The sequence below is a fragment of the Rhinatrema bivittatum genome, chromosome 3 (genome assembly GCF_901001135.1).
Source record: "Rhinatrema bivittatum chromosome 3, aRhiBiv1.1, whole genome shotgun sequence".
In the NCBI taxonomy this organism is placed as follows: Eukaryota; Metazoa; Chordata; class Amphibia; order Gymnophiona; family Rhinatrematidae; genus Rhinatrema; species Rhinatrema bivittatum.
Genome location: NC_042617.1, coordinates 362,423,012 through 362,439,021, shown reverse-complemented (window position 1 = coordinate 362,439,021; position 16,010 = coordinate 362,423,012). Strand labels below are relative to the sequence as shown.

General features: G+C 53.0%; 1 protein-coding gene across 4 annotated transcripts in view; it reads right to left on the bottom strand.

Moving 5' to 3' along the window:
* Positions 1-16,010, bottom strand: part of RARS2 (arginyl-tRNA synthetase 2, mitochondrial) — a 128,881-nt gene that overhangs the window by 101,174 nt on the left and 11,697 nt on the right. For all 4 annotated transcript variants that reach the window (XM_029595437.1, XM_029595438.1, XM_029595441.1 and 1 more), the window contains exons 3-4: positions 10,211-10,313; positions 10,029-10,112 (exon numbers count right to left, since the gene is read on the bottom strand). In XM_029595437.1, coding sequence (XP_029451297.1) covers positions 10,029-10,112; positions 10,211-10,313 — 187 coding nt within the window. The remainder of the gene's footprint in view (positions 1-10,028; positions 10,113-10,210; positions 10,314-16,010) is intronic.

Genomic DNA, 16,010 nt, shown 5'->3' with positions numbered 1-16,010 from the left:
GCAATCGTTGTGCGGGACGCTGTAGCTCCTTTCTTTGGTCCAGAAAACAGTACAAACAGATGATCTGTGACCCGAAACGGATTAGTGACCTCCAGATATCGGAGAAGGGATCTCCGCACGTCAAGCTTCCGTAACTCCCTCTCTTCAGTAGCAGAGGAGTCTCCGCACGCAAAGGCGGGCAACTCCACCGATTGATTAACGTGAAAAGACGAGACCACTTTCGGTAGAAAGGAAGGGACCGTCCGTAAGGAAACCCCCGATTCAGAGATACGCAAGAAAGGTTCCCTACAGGACAGGGCCTGTAACTCGGAAACACGCCGTGCCGAGGCAATCGCCACTAAGAATGCCGTTTTTAAAGTGAGATCCTTAAGAGTCGCGCGTTTCAGGGGCTCAAACGGCGCCATGCATAGAGCGGAGAGAACCCAATTGAGGTTCCAAGCCGGACAAGGCAGACGTAACGGGGGGCGAAGGTGTTTAGCACCCCGAAGGAAACGAGCAATATCCGGGTGAATCGCCAGAGACTTACCTCGCAAACACCCCAGCGCCGCCACTTGGACTCGTAGGGAACTGCACGCCAGACCTTTGGCCAGACCCGCCTGGAGGAACGCCAGAACCTCAGCGACGGAAGCCGAAGTGGGGTCCACCCCGCGCTGCACGCACCAGTCCTCAAAGACAACCCAGACACGGACGTAAGCCAAAGACGTCGACTGCTTCCTGGAACGCAGTAGCGTGGCCACCACCGCATCTGAATAACCTTTTCTCTTCAGTCGATTCCTCTCAAAAGCCATGCCGCGAGACAGAAGTGATCCGCATCCTCCAAACAGACGGGGCCCTGATGGAGTAGGGCCGCCATTCCCTGGAACCGAAGGGGTGCCGCCACTGCCAGTTGTACGAGGTCTGCGAACCACGGCCGGCGAGGCCACTCCGGTGCCACCAAGATCACGTTGGCCGGATGCAACTCTATGCGCCGTAGAATCTTGCCGATCATCGGCCATGGGGGAAACACGTAGAGCAGCACATCCGTCGGCCAGGGAAGCACCAGCGCATCGACGCCCTCTGCCCCCCGCTCTCGACGTCGACTGTAAAATCGCGGGGCCTTCGCGTTGTGCCACGTGGCCATCAGATCCATGTGGGGCACTCCCCACATTTCGCAAATGAGAAGAAAAGCTTCGTCCCCCAGCTCCCACTCTCCGGGATCTAGACGATGACGGCTGAGATAGTCCGCCTGCACGTTGTCGACTCCCGCAATGTGAGACGCTGCGAGGTTGCTGAGATGTAGCTCCGACCAGGCCATCAAGCGCTGAGCTTCCTCCGCCACCTGGGGGCTCCGGGTCCCCCCCTGCCGGTTGATGTATGCCACGGTGGTCGCATTGTCCGACAACACTCGGACCGCCTTTCCCCTCAGCAATGGTAGAAAAGCCTGCAGGGCCAGACGGACCGCTCTGGTCTCTAGGCGATTGATAGACCACTGGGCTTGCGACACGGACCATAGGCCTTGAACTGAGCTCCCTAGGCAGACCGCTCCCCAACCGGAGAGGCTGGCATCCGTGGTCACCACTGTCCAACTGGGCACCAGGAGGGAGACTCCGGCGGAAAGGTGACTGGGGTCCAGCCACCAACGCAGGCTGGATCTCGCGTGTCCCGCTAGAGGAAGTGGTAAGTGGAAATCCTCCGAGACCGGCTTCCAGCGGGAAAGCAAGGATGACTGTAAAGGTCGCAGATGAGCGAACGCCCATGGCACCAGCGCCAGCGTGGAAGCCATAGACCCTAGGACCGTAAGGTAGTCGCAGACTCGTGGTTGGCGGAGAGACAACAAGCGTTGTACCTGAGTTTGCAATTTGACCATCCGTTCGAGGGAAAGAAACACCTTGCCCTGCTTTGTGTCGAAAAGAGCTCCCAGATATTCCAGGGTCTGCGTTGGTGTCAGATGACTCTTGCTGAAGTTGACCACCCATCCCAGGGACTGCAACAGATGGAGGACCCTGGCCACCGCCATCCGACACTGATCCTCGGATTTCGCCCGAATCAACCAGTCGTCCAGGTACGGATGGACATGGAGACCTTCTCGGCGCAGTTGCGCCGCCACCACGACCATCACCTTCGTGAAAATACGAGGGGCCGTTGCGAGCCCAAAAGGGAGCGCCCGAAACTGGTAATGCCGACCCAGAATGCAGAATCTGAGGAAGCGTTGGAATGACGGCTGGATACCTATGTGAAGATACGCTTCCGTGAGGTCCAGGGAGGCCAGGAACTCGCCTGGCCGTACCGCGGCGATGACGGACCGGATGGTCTCCATTTTGAAGCGAGGAACGCGTAGGCATCGGTTCACCCCTTTGAGATCCAGAATTGGTCGGGACGTGCCGTCCTTCTTTGGAACTATGAAGTAAATGGAGTAACGGCCCTTTCCTTGTTGGCTGACAGGAACGGGGGAGATGGCTCCCAAGTCCTCTAAGCGGCGGATGGTGTCTAGCACCGCCACTTTCTTCTCGGGAGCCTTGCAGGGTGACACAAGGAACTTGTCCACTGGAATGCGAGCAAAATCTAACGCGTAGCCGTGACTTATCACGGTGAGGACCCACTGGTCCGACGTTATTCCGGCCCATCTCTCGTAAAACGACAGCAACCGCGCCCCGACGTTGGGAACAGCGTGCCGAGGCTGCTGCGGGAGAAGGGCCGACCCTCTTTCATTGTGAAGACTTGGGCGCCGTGATGGCCAGGGCACCCCCTGGTCTACCAAAACGCCTCCCACGAAAGGACTGCTGCTGCTGCTGCTGCCACTGTGGGGTACGGGAGGAGGAAGACCTGAACGAGTGCCCCGACGACCTTTGAGGCCGCGCCCTCCTGGGCCCACGAAAGCGGGACCTGGCTGAAAAGGAAGGCCGCGACCTGGATCTATCTTCGGGCAACCTGAGAGCCCTATTTTCCCCCAGGGAAGCCATCAAGTCATCTAATTCCTTGCCGAACAGCAATTTACCCTTGAATGGCAGCGCCCCGAGGTGAGCCTTTGAAGAGCCATCCGCCGCCCAGTTGCGTAGCCACAGGAGGCGGCGAGCCGAGACCGACGCCACCATGGATCTAGACGAAGTGCGCAGTAGATCGTGGAGTGCATCTGCGCCATATGCTATTACCGCTTCCAACTTATCCGCTTGCGCTGCCTCGTCTGCCGAAAGGTCCGCATTGGCTTGAAGGACCTGAGCCCAGCGTAAGCCCGCTCTCAAAGCGAAATTCGTACACATGGCGGCCCGAATTCCTAGCGCTGAAACCTCAAAAATCTTCTTGAGCTGTACTTCCAGCTTCCTGTCCTGAAGGTCCCGAAGGGCTGTAGCACCCGTAACCGGGATAGTAGATCTTTTCGTTACCGCCGAAACCGCCGAATCCACCTTGGGAAACTTGAGAAGGTCCAGCGCATCCTCCGGAAGCGGGTAAAGTTTGTCCATGGCCTTGCTGACCTTCAACCCTAACTCCGGGGTGTCCCATTCCCGGAACATGATGTCTGTTGAGGAAAAATGGAACGGAAAAGCAACTGCTGGACCCGTGAGGCCTAACAGGACCGGATCCATGTTCGCTTCCTGACGAACCACCGCCGGAGGGGGGTTTATTCCCAGTTCCTGGATAATAGCTGGAATTAGAGGTGGCAATTCATCCCTACGGAAGAGCCTGACCACTTTGGGATCGTCTCCTTCCACAGCCTGTGAGCCTTTGGCTACGCCGGACGTAGCGGAGCCGTCCGCTCCTACATCGTCGGGCCCCTTCTGGGTCTCTTCAGGGGAATCAGCGTCCTCCTCGGGGGAGGAATCGGTGTCGGCCTCCTGTGGGACGCCACGTGGAGGCCGCTTCCCCCGCGAGGTGCCCTGGGGTCCCTCCGCGACCCCCGAAGGCTTCCGGGACCTCTTCAGCGGTGGAGCTCTGCGAGCCTCACTCCGGCCGCGCTTGCTTTTTTTGTATTTTAGGACCTTGCGCAACAAAAGCGCAAGGTCCTCCGAAAGAGAGCCCGAATCCGATGAGAAATCATCGGGACTCCCCGGGGACCCTGTGTCCCCCGAGGGACCCCTTCCGACCGCGATTCGCTGCGGGGAAAGCGCGGGAGGCAAGGCCGAAGGCCCTGCCGAGTCCCGCGCCATTTCGCGGCCCGTGGCCAAAATGGCCGCCACTCCCGCGCTGATCGGGAAAAGCTCTTGGGGCTTTTCTACGGCGCCCCCCCCGCGCGTAGGCGATCGCGCGGGCCGAGAACGAGCCCCCCGAGGCGCCCCCGACGACCCCTCTCCGCCCGGGATGCAGGCCGCGCAGAGACTTTCGCGCGAAAGACGCGCGCGCGCCGAGCCACAGGCCCGGCAGACCGAGCCGCGAGGCATGCCGGCGAAGAGGCGCGAAGACGGAGCAGCAGGAGCGACGAAAACTGAAGAAAAAAATTCGAACGGCCTCCCCCCGTCGGCGGCGCCCCCCCCTGCGAGCGGCGCCGCGAAGCAAGAGAGAGCCGGCAGAAAATAAAACCAAACCTTTTTTTTTTTTTTTTTTTTTTTTAACAAAAAAGCCTGTCGCTGTCCACGGTCCTGGAGCCCTAATCCAGCAGGGGTGAGTGAACCGGGCTCCCCGGTGTCACCCCTGACGCTGCTACTATGCCAGCTGGGTCCTCGACCCTAGCAGCGGCCTCAACCAGGGGGGGGTGGTCCCCTCAGAACCTCACAACCCCCCTGGGAGGCAGGGCGAAGGGACCTAAGGGACAATTTGGAAAATTACCCAAACAGAAAACAACGTAGCCTAACTGGCCTAAAGGAATAAAAAAAGAACCGACCCTGACGGAGTACCAGAACCAGGGCAGGCAGGGCTGTGACCGGACCTGCACCATCTACTGGAGACAGAGTAAGACTGAGGGGCTGTGACTGGCACAGGGGCATATATGGCTCCGCCCACAAGTTTTAGTCTGTCTCCATCTACTGGTGCGGAGTCACAACCCAGGTGTCCTGGACTGATCCTGGTACGTACAGGGAACCAGCTTTACTGGCCCGAGAGACAGGAAACGGTTGAGGGCCTGATGAATAATCTGCCTTTTGGCCCACGCTCCGCAGGGGGATACCAGGAAGAAGTCTTTGAGAGGCCATGCAAATTCCAAAGCGTAGCTGTGTTCTACAATGCTTAGCACCCACTGATCGGAAGTAATTCTGGCCCATGCCTCGTGGAACTGGGATAATCGACCCCCAACCTGAGGGATCGAGGGATGGGCCGGCCTCATCTCATTGAGGAGTCTTGGAGGCGAGCGAGGAGGCAGACCCTCCCACCCGGGAGGGGCTGCAGCCTCGAAAGGAAGTGTTCCAGGGTTGGGGCCTGGACATTGACTGTAGCTGCCCTGCCGGTTGCTGCTGGCTCTGCCGAAACCTACGCTGCCCCCGAAAGTGTGAGTGGGATGATGGAAACCCCCTGGAAGGTTTTGGTCTGTCCTCTGGCAACTTGTGAACCTTGTTTTCACCTAGGGACTTAATCAACTGCTCCAAATCATCAACAAAGAGAAAACCCCCTTTAAACAGTAAAGCCCCAAGCTGAGCCTTGGATGACGCATCCGCTGACCAGTTACGCAACCAGAGGAAACGCCTCGCCGATACTGATGACATAGTATGAGAGGAAGTGCGGAGAAGGTCATACAGTGCATCAGCGCCATATGCTACTGCGGCCTCTAAGCGCTCCGCTTGTTCTGACTCCCCGGGAGGGAGATCTCTGGAAGTTAGCAATTGCTGGACCCAGCACAGGCTCGCCCTCAGCATGTAACTGCTACACACCGCGCTCGGATACCTAGTGCCAAAATCTCAAAGATGCGCTTGAGAAGGACTTCCAGTTTCCGATTCTGAAGATCCTTGAGAGCTGCTGATCCTGTGACCAGAATTGTGGTCCGCTTCGTAACAGCCGATACTGAGCGTCTACCTTGGGGAACACAGGAGCTCCAGAGACTCCTCGAGCAAGGGATAGAGCTTATCTATAGCCCGACCAATCCGCAAGCTGGCATCCGGCGCATCCCACTCCCAGGTCATCTGCTGCTGAAGCATGGGATGGAAGGGAAAAGCTCGGGTCAGCGCTCGCAATCCCGCCAGGACTGGGTCCACAGAATCCTTTGGCGGAGTATGAGGCGGGAGCTCTAATCTGAGCTCTGAGAGGACAGAGGGAAAAAGCGACTAACTCCTCTCTATGAAACAGATGGAACACTTTAGGGTCATCTCCATCCAAGGGAGCCTGCTTTCCCTGCTCCTCTTCAGATTCCCCGCCCGCAGGAGGAAAAGGAGAAGTGCCTGCGTCCGCAGCCCCACTGCCTGGAACCTCCAGAGGGGCCACACCACTTTGAACCATGGAACCCTTCAACTTCGTGACCTGCAGCAATGCGGGCACATCCGGAAGCTTGGCAACTTTGGGGGGCGGTCCCTGCGGCTGTCTCACAGGCAAAGCACCACTCTGTGGAGACTGGGAAGCCAAAAAAGCCTTATGCATAAGGAGAACAAAATCCAATGAAAATGGATTTAAACTGACCTCATCCCCTCCTGGGGAATCGGGATCCCCCTGAAAAATGTCTGGATCTGAGGGATCATTAGGACTGGCAGGGGCAGATGATAACGCTGGGGGAAGCTCCACTGCTCTTGCCCGAGACTCACAATGGAATTCAAAATGGTTGCCGTTCCCGTACTGAGAGGGAACGGGTCAGTTTGAGGCTCCCGAGGTGCTGACCTTTAAGAGCACCTCGGTGCTTTGCTGAAGCTGCTGAAAGCCTTCCCCTCCGGGAAGGCAGCGGGAGAAAATGCCTGACTGGGAGAGCCTCGAAGAGGACTCCCTGCACGCAAGGCACAAAGATGGCCGCGGCATCGTGGGAGCTCAAAAAACAGCTAAACCGCGGCGAGGGGAACGGTAGGGAGCCTGAAAACGTGGCGAAATTGCACCGGAGCTGTCCGAGAGTACAGTAGACCAAAAAACAACCCCAACAGGCTGCTTTGTCTGTCTCTTCATTTTTTTTTGTTTTGTTTTTTTAAACGGGAGATTACTGCCGGGTGAGAGAGAGACCAGACCACCGGTAATCTCTCCCCCAGCTCCTTACCTGGCCGGAGCCCCACAGGGTAACCAACCCCAGCTCCAACGCCTGCAACCAGGGGGGATAACCCCACAGGATCTGCCAACCCCTTGGGAGGACTGAAAAGTTACTCCTGCCTTCACTTTCTTTTTTTTTTATTACTGTTTGATTCAATGTTATAAAGTTTACTGTTGCTTTTGCTCTTTTTTTTTTTTTTAAGGGAAATAGCCTAAACCCAAGAATCAGGGCAAGACTGCAGGGTTTGCACCACCTCCATCTGCTGGAGACAGAGAAATACTGAAGGTATGCAGGAGGCACACCAGGTTAAGATAGAGAAAAACTTGAAGGGCACCCTGTCTCCATCTGCTGGAAGGGAGGTATAACCCACAGTCTGGCCTGATCCGGGTACATACAGGGCTACACATTAGCAGACTACAAATCGGGGGCTTGGAGGCCCCACACCTTACACTACTTTGCCTGCCCCACCCTCCCCATCATCATTATCCCCTGATCCCTTGTTTTACTCCCAGGTGCAAAATGCAGCTTCCCCCTCTCTCTCTCCTCCCCCTACCAGAGGAGCAAGCATGGTGAAAAGAGATAAAAGACAAGAGAAACAGGATGGGGAGAAAATAAAGAGGACCAGGGATGGCAGAAGAACAAAGAAAAGAGTGGAGCGAGGAAAGGTTCCAGGATCTGATACACAGATGTTAAAATACAGATTGTGGGGAGGGAGATAGGTAGCTTCTCTTTTCCCTACTCTGGCCTGCTCCCTCACATATCCATCCCTATCTCCTCTCCAGCCTCTCTTTCAACATCCCATCCCCCAAATCCAGTATGTTCTCCCTCTCACACTTACACAGCTAGCCCCTTTCCAACCCTGTCAGCTTGCCACACCAGTCAGACATTCCTCCTCTTCCCAATCAGCCTGCCCTTAAGCAGCTATTCCCTCCTCCAAGCAGACCAGCCAGTCACTACCCCCCCCAACCCGCCTCCAAACTCCTCCTCTCCTACCCAGCAAGTCTGCCTGCCTCCTTCCCTACCCTCCTCACCCAGCAAGCCAGCCCCCTCAAACCTTGCTGGCTTGCTCCATGCTCTTCAAATTTCTCTTGTCCATCTCCTGAACAGCTGATGGCAGCACTGCACAGCTTTCTGCTTCTACTCTCACATTGGGCCGCACTTGTGCTTCTACTCTCACATTGACCTCAGCGCAGGTGTAGAGGTACCTGCACGGCCCAAACTTACAGACAGCTGAGCAATGCCTGCATCATCTGTTCCAGGGACTGGCCAGAAAGTGAAGATCCCAGCAGGTTAGTTGGGATAGGGACTGGATGGCCGACACCTATGGTGTGACGGAGTGTTTATGTAATTACAGTTACACGGATTCTGCACATGTACCCTTTACAGATCCAAAGAAAGATCCCCTCTGTTGTGAGTGTACCAAGACTACTTTTAATTAATTTGACACTTTAAAAGCCTAAAAATAATTTTAAAAACTTTGAAATTTATATAGTAAGAGGATGAAGACTATGGCAGGATCAGTGCCAATGGATGATTCTTGCTATACTGTTTGTGAGTTTAGTTCTATTTCCCACAGCAGCATCCCAGCTACTTAAAATAAAAGTGTTTTCCCAGCCCCTTCCCTAGACAATCACATCCAGCTACATAACTATGTTTTGATATTTAAATTTCCCAACAAAATTCCTTAAGAGTTTTTAGGCTGCATACTGCTCAGCCATTTCAGCTCCAAGCGATAAGAGATACACTCTCTACTTGTATGCATTTTAAAAGATGACTGGATTATGAATGCGTATGAGATATCCACAAATAAACAAAAGCCATGGCTGAAGCCTTGACAACTGTTGCTGCTGCTCACAGGTTTCAAACATGCAATAATTAAACACCTTTGTATGTCTAAAATTAAAAAGGCCGTTGATTTCTATTGATTAAACTTGCTGCTTCAAGTCTCTATTTCAGCATATCCAACATATACATTAAGGAGATTGGGCCATGTACTTGCTTTAATTCCATCAAATCTTGGCAAACCTTAATCTGCCATGTCTCTGCCTAGGAAATTTGATGTATTCCTTCTGTCCTATGAGAGATGGGCCAAGTTGAAAATAAAAAAGGGCCCAAACCGGGAAGTAACAGCAGGCCATGCAACGGATCTGCCAATGAAAACATCAAACTGGTTGACAGATTTGGTGCTTCTGGGCTTCCTTGAATAATATACAGTCTCCATCCCACAAGGACCAATATCTTTCCTGTGTTGGATTCTAAATGTGTGATAGTGTTGCTAGTCAGTATATACCCTGGGAAAATTAAAGGCTACAACACAACACACAAATGTTTGACCTAGAAAGTTGACTGCATCCCATGAAACCCTAAAAATGGGTGAAGAGAAATCCCCAACGACAACTAGAGTGTTTTACATTAATCTTTTTAATTCATATATATTTCTTGCTATTTTAGCAGTGCCAGTGCAATCTCCAGGGTGGCAGTGGAAGCCATTTGTCCACATCTAGCTCCTCTCAGATCACAGAGGCCTTCAGTTATTGTACCATGCACAAAGCCTTACTGTGTGTTATATATTCAAACGGCAGTGAGCAGGCAACCCTTGCGAGTGACATGAGCACACTTCCTCCTCAGTGCCGAAAAAAACACCAGTGACAGAAAAGTCCCAAGCTCTGCTGCTAGATGAGAGGCTGAAAAGCAAATGCCTAACTTCAAAAGTGTAAAGTACTGTGGGGATGCCTGCTTGAACAGCACAGTACAGCCCTGCCAGCTGGCTTACATCTTTATTTAAACTAGATGCAAGGTCATTAAGAAAATGTGTTCTGGACACTGATCAGCAGGGTGGAGATGGCAGCCATTGTTTAATTTGGTTTAAATCTTTCACAGTAAGCGTTGTAGTATGTTTTTCCTACAAGAAAAATGTAACTTCCCCCCCCCCCCCCAGAAACAGTGTCACCTAAGTATAGGTACTTACTTTTGCTAATAATTCTTGGTTTATTTTGAAGTTTACTATTCCACGTCCACCATTTATCTCGCTCACTACTGCATCACATTTTAACTGTGAACAAAAAAAAAAGAAAAGAGGATTTCAAAACAGGGAAAATTCATTCCATGCAGAGTCATGCAAATTTCAGATGTGAACCGCTCCTTGCATACCTGATCCAGGAGCCTTTGGGTCTGCGCCTGAAGGTCATGGCTGGAGAGTTCTCTGCCGTTCTCCACCACAGAGCCCACAAAGAGCTGGAAACCCACAGCAGCCCTATAAGCACCACATCAAACCATGTAAAAATGACTAGCACATCAAGCAGAGGCCGTTCTTATCCAATGACTCAAGTGCCTCAGGTGAGGAAAACGTGACAATGTGTTGTCAGATGGGGACAGGACGAAGTGTCTAGAACAGGGATTCCCAGCAGCGCCCTCTTTCCCACAACCAGTCAGGTTTTTAAGCTATCCTCGATCAATATGCATGAGATACATTTGCGCAGACTGGAAAAGGACCATATGCTAATCTCTCTCATTCATTCAGCCTAAAAACCTGACTGGCTGTGGGGTCACCAGGACAGGTTTGGAAAGCCCTCGTCTGAAAAGACCTGTATTATCAATTCCAAACATTTCAAAGCAAGAAAAGTTAGAACAGCTTGAGCTCGCTTTCATAAAACATAGTTCAAGTCAGAGTGGAACCCAAAGAAAGAATTTTACAACTTCATATACTCAGCAGCTTAAGCCATTTCACTTTGAACTTAAGGTAAAGATGTCCTTAACTGATAACTTTCTTTCCATAAATTCTACTAGACCAGTCCATTACACTTGGGGTTCTTCCTGTTCCTCAGTGGTCAGAGCCAGAGCGTGCTCCCTTGATGACCTCACTCTTGGCTATAAAGAGGAAGTGGCCACAAATCTATGCATGTAGTCTACTGACAAATGTATGCGTGCCTGAGACCAACATGGAGACTGTGATTGACCCAGAATCCTCTGCTACCTTGGCCTGCTTGCAGTTCTGGTCATGTGAACCCTAAATGCCTATTGAGCCTGACCTGGAAAAATTACAGGAGACATCTGGACAGCAGCTGAAACTGTCAAACTTGTGATGGAGGGTCACAAAAAAGTAGAAGGAAAAGGTCAGAATCTAAGGCTAGGATTTCAACTACAGTGCACCTGAAGAAACAGCACCTAAGCCATGAAAAATTCCCTGAGGGAAAAACAATGACAGGACAAAGGCGCACAAGGAATTTGTGCGCGTGACGGTGAACACACAATGTATTTGTGCGCACGGCTCACCTCTGTGCGCACGGGTCGGAACAGCAGACAGGGCGGCGAACAGATTAAAATGGTGACAGCGACCACGCGGGCAATATGGCGACCACCTCAGAGGGTTTCCACATGGGAGGACCCTCGGAACTGACTGGGGTCTAGCCCTACTAGGGCAGATCAACCTGGTGGCACTGGTCCCAGCTGGCGACCTGTGAGATTCCTCGAGCTTCGAAGACCGGAGACTTAAGTAGATTTCTACCTTACCTTGTCTCGGCGCTTCCCGGTCTCATTCCGGGCGGTCTCCGGCTGCAGGGGGAGAGGGAAAATACCTTCACCGCCATGCTTGAAGTGGCACCCGCTGCCTCTTAGTCTCACCTGATGTCGGGGGGGGGGGGGGGGGAGGGCTAGGTACCCGCTGAGGGTCGGCCGCCGGACCGAGGCTTACCTCAGAGGGATCACAGAAATCACCTCGGGAATTCTCAACTGGGGGAGGGACCCAATGGGTGTCACCGCAGGAGAGAGGGGCTCGTCTATAGAGGTAAGATTTCTTCTTGATTTGGGTTTTTTCTTTGTAAATTTAATCTAACGCTGTGCTAGCGTGCAAAGAGTCCCGAACTGCTATGGAGACGGAAAATACTGAAGAGCTGCACTTCCTGCAGGGGTATATGTACTAGGGCTGACGTCAGATTGAAATCTGATCTGTCTCCAACTGCTATCAGGAGTACACTACACCCATTGGTCCTGAGTCCATCTGTTACACGCTAGGAAATGGAAGATTAATGTGACCACCACGCAATTAGGCCCCAATCTGGGAAAGGGATCAGGATAATATAGGTCTAATTTATCTCCTTTTTGACATGAGAAACTGTGTACATGATACTCCCACAGGTTCATGCAATTCAGGGACTTACTTACTGCAGATTGATTATTTCACCTATAAAATAAGTAACTAATGTACAAACCGACAGAGTAGTGCTTCTTCTGAGCATTTCACCAGAGAAATGCTGTGACTCTGTACCTCCCAAGGGTGCCTGTATTGCTTACTAATAGGCAATAAAAAAACCTGATATTTGTTCCTACAAATTTTGGTATGTATCCTTGTGTCCGTGGAAAAGCGCCTTAAGCGTGTTTGGCGCATAACATTTTGGTGACCGCAGCAGGACTCAGCGTGCACTGTGTAGTCTTGCGTCTGAGTCTGCTGGACAGGCTCAAACCCAACACTGGTACTCTGACTTCAATTGGCTTCTTGTTGGAAGAAAGTTATCCAGTTAAAGTGTTCTGGATGTTGTTTGACCATTGAGAAATCATACCCGGAGACAGGCAAAGAAAGAGAGAGAAAGCAGAGATTTGAAGATGCACTCGCAACACAGTGGTAAGCGAAAGACAGATCTATAAGTAAGCATAATTTTTCTTGTTCTTGCTCTCTCTCTGCCTCTATACTGTGCCTTACTGATATGTTGCCGTGCTCCCGAGAGTTCATGATTCTCTGCCCACCTGTCTTTTTAAGAACATAAGAAATTGCCATGCTGGGTCAGACCAAGGGTCCATCAAGCCCAGCATCCTGTTTCCAACAGAGGCCAAAACCAGGCCACAAGAACCTGGCAATTACCCAAACACTAAGAAGATCCCATGCTATTGATGCAATTAATAGCAGTGGCTATTCCCTAAGTAAATTTGATTAATAGCCGTTAATGGACTTCTCCTCCAAGAACTTATCCAAACATTTTTTAACCCAGCTACACTAACTGCACTAACAACATCCTCTGGCAACAAATTTCAGAGCTTTATTGTGTGTTGAGTGAAAAAGAATTTTTGATTAGTCTTAAATGTGCTACTTGCTAACTTCATGGAATGCCCCCTAGTCCTTCTATTATCCGAAAGTGTAAAGGAAAATTAGTTTCTTACCTGATAATTTTCGTTCCTGTAGTACCAAGGATCAGTCCAGGACACCTGGGTTGTGACTCCGCACCAGTAGATGGAGACAGACTAAAACTTGTGGGCGGAGCCATATATGCCCCTGTGCCAGTCACAGCCCCTCAGTCTTACGGAATGTCAAAGTAGAACACAACCAGAGAAGTAAACAAAACTAGATACCGCTAACTAACGGGGAAAGAAACACCCCTTCTGAAAACGGACTCTCCAACCGAGAGAGCGAACAAGCGGAACAGAGCAAATCAAAACACAGAGCGGACTCTCCATTACTTCAGCGCAGCACCGCGGGCGGGATCCTGGACTGATCCTTGGTACTACAGGAACGAAAATTATCAGGTAAGAAACTAATTTTCCTTTCCCTGTACGTACCAGGATCAGTCCAGGACACCTGGGATGTACAAGAGCAACCTACTGAGGGTGGGAAGCAGAGAGTCCCGCTCGGAGTTCCCTCTCTCCAAAACCCCCAGCCGGTAATGCCGGACAAAAGTATGCAACGACTTCCAGGTGGCCGCCCTGCAAATCTCTTGAGGCGACACCTGAGAAGCTTCCGCCCAAGATGCTGCTTGAGAGCGAGTCGAGTGAGCTCGCAGCCCCACGGGAAGAGGTTTTCCCCGCACCAAGTATGCCGAACCAATGGCCTCCTTGAGCCAACGAGCGATAGTTGTTCGGGACGCTGCAGCTCCTTTCTTTGGTCCAGAGAACAGGACAAACAGATGATCCGTGACCCGAAACGGATTAGTGACCTCCAGATATCGGAGAAGGGATCTCCGCACGTCAAGCTTCCGTAACTCCCTCTCTTCGGTAGCAGAGGAGTGTCCGCACGCAAAAGCGGGCAACTCCACCGATTGATTCACGTGGAACGACGAGACCACTTTCGGAAGAAAGGAAGGAACCGTCCGTAAGGAAACCCCCGAATCGGAGATACGCAAGAAAGGTTCCCTACAGGACAGGGCCTGTAACTCGGAAACACGCCGTGCTGAGGCAATTGCCACCAAGAAAGCCGTTTTTAAAGTGAGATCCTTAAGAGTTGCGCGTTTCAAGGGCTCAAACGGCGCCGTGCATAGAGCGGAGAGAACCCAATTGAGGTTCCAAGCCGGATAAGGAAGACGTAACGGGGGGCGAAGGTGCTTAGCCCCCCGAAGGAAACGAGCAATATCCGGGTGAAGCGCCAGAGACTTACCTCGCAAACACCCAAGCGCCGCCACTTGGACCCGTAGGGAACTGCACGCCAGACCTTTGGCCAGACCCGCCTGGAGGAACGCTAGAACATCAGAGATGGAAGCCGAAGTGGGGTCCACCCCTCGCTGCACGCACCAGTCCTCAAAGACTACCCAGACACGGACGTAAGCCAAAGACGTTGATTGCTTCCTGGAACGCAGTAGCGTGGCCACCACCGCATCTGAATAACCTTTTCTCTTCAGTCGATTCCTCTCAAAAGCCATGCCGCGAGACAGAAGTGATCCGCCTCCTCCAAACAGACGGGGCCCTGATGGAGTAGGGCCACCATTCCCTGGAACCGAAGGGGGGCCGCTACTGCCAGTTGTACGAGGTCTGCGAACCACGGCCGGCGAGGCCACTCCGGTGCCACCAAGATCACGTTGGCCGGATGCAACTCTATGCGCCGTAGAATCTTGCCGATCATCGGCCACGGGGGAAACACGTAGAGCAGCACATCCGTCGGCCAGGGAAGCACCAACGCATCGACGCCTTCTGCCCCCCGCTCTCGACGTCGACTGTAAAATCGCGGGGCCTTCGCGTTGTGCCACGTGGCCATCAGATCCATGTGGGGCACCCCCCACGTTTCGCAAATGAGAAGAAACGCTTCGTCCCCCAGCTCCCACTCTCCGGGATCCAGACGATGACGGCTGAGATAGTCCGCCTGCACGTTGTCGACTCCCGCAATGTGAGACGCTGCGAGGTTGCTGAGATGTAGCTCCGACCAGGCCATCAAGCGCTGAGCTTCTTCTGCCACCTGGGGGCTCCGGGTCCCCCCCTGCCGGTTGATGTATGCCACGGTGGTCGCATTGTCCGACAACACTCGGACTGCCTTTCCCCGCAGCAATGGTAGAAAAGCCTGCAGGGCCAGACGGACCGCTCTGGTCTCTAGGCGATTGATAGACCACTGGGCTTGCGACACTGACCATAGGCCTTGAACTGAGCTCCCTAGGCATACCGCTTCCCAACCGGAGAGGCTGGCATCCGTGGTCACCACTGTCCAACTGGGCACCAGGAGAGAGACTCCGGCGGAAAGATGACTGGGGTCTAGCCACCAACGCAGGCTGGACCTCGCGTGTCCCGCTAGAGGAAGCGGTAAGTGGAAATCCTCCGAGACCGGCTTCCAGCGGGAAAGCAAGGATGACTGTAAGGGTCGCAGATGAGCGAACGCCCATGGCACCAGCGCCAGCGTGGAAGCCATAGACCCTAGGACCGTAAGGTAGTCGCAGACCCGCGGCTGGCGGAGAGACAACAAGCGTTGTACCTGAGTTTGCAATTTGCCCCTCCGTTCGAGCGACAGAAACACCATGCCCTGCTTCGTGTCGAAAAGAGCTCCCAGATATTCCAAGGTCTGCGTGGGTGTAAGGTGACTCTTGCTGAAGTTGACCACCCATCCCAGGGACTGCAACAGATGGAGGACCCTGGCCACCGCCATCCGACACTGATCCTCGGACTTCGCCCGAATCAACCAATCGTCCAGATACGGATGGACCTGGAGACCTTCTCGGCGCAATTGCGCCGCCACCACGACCATCACCTTCGTGAAAGTACGAGGGGC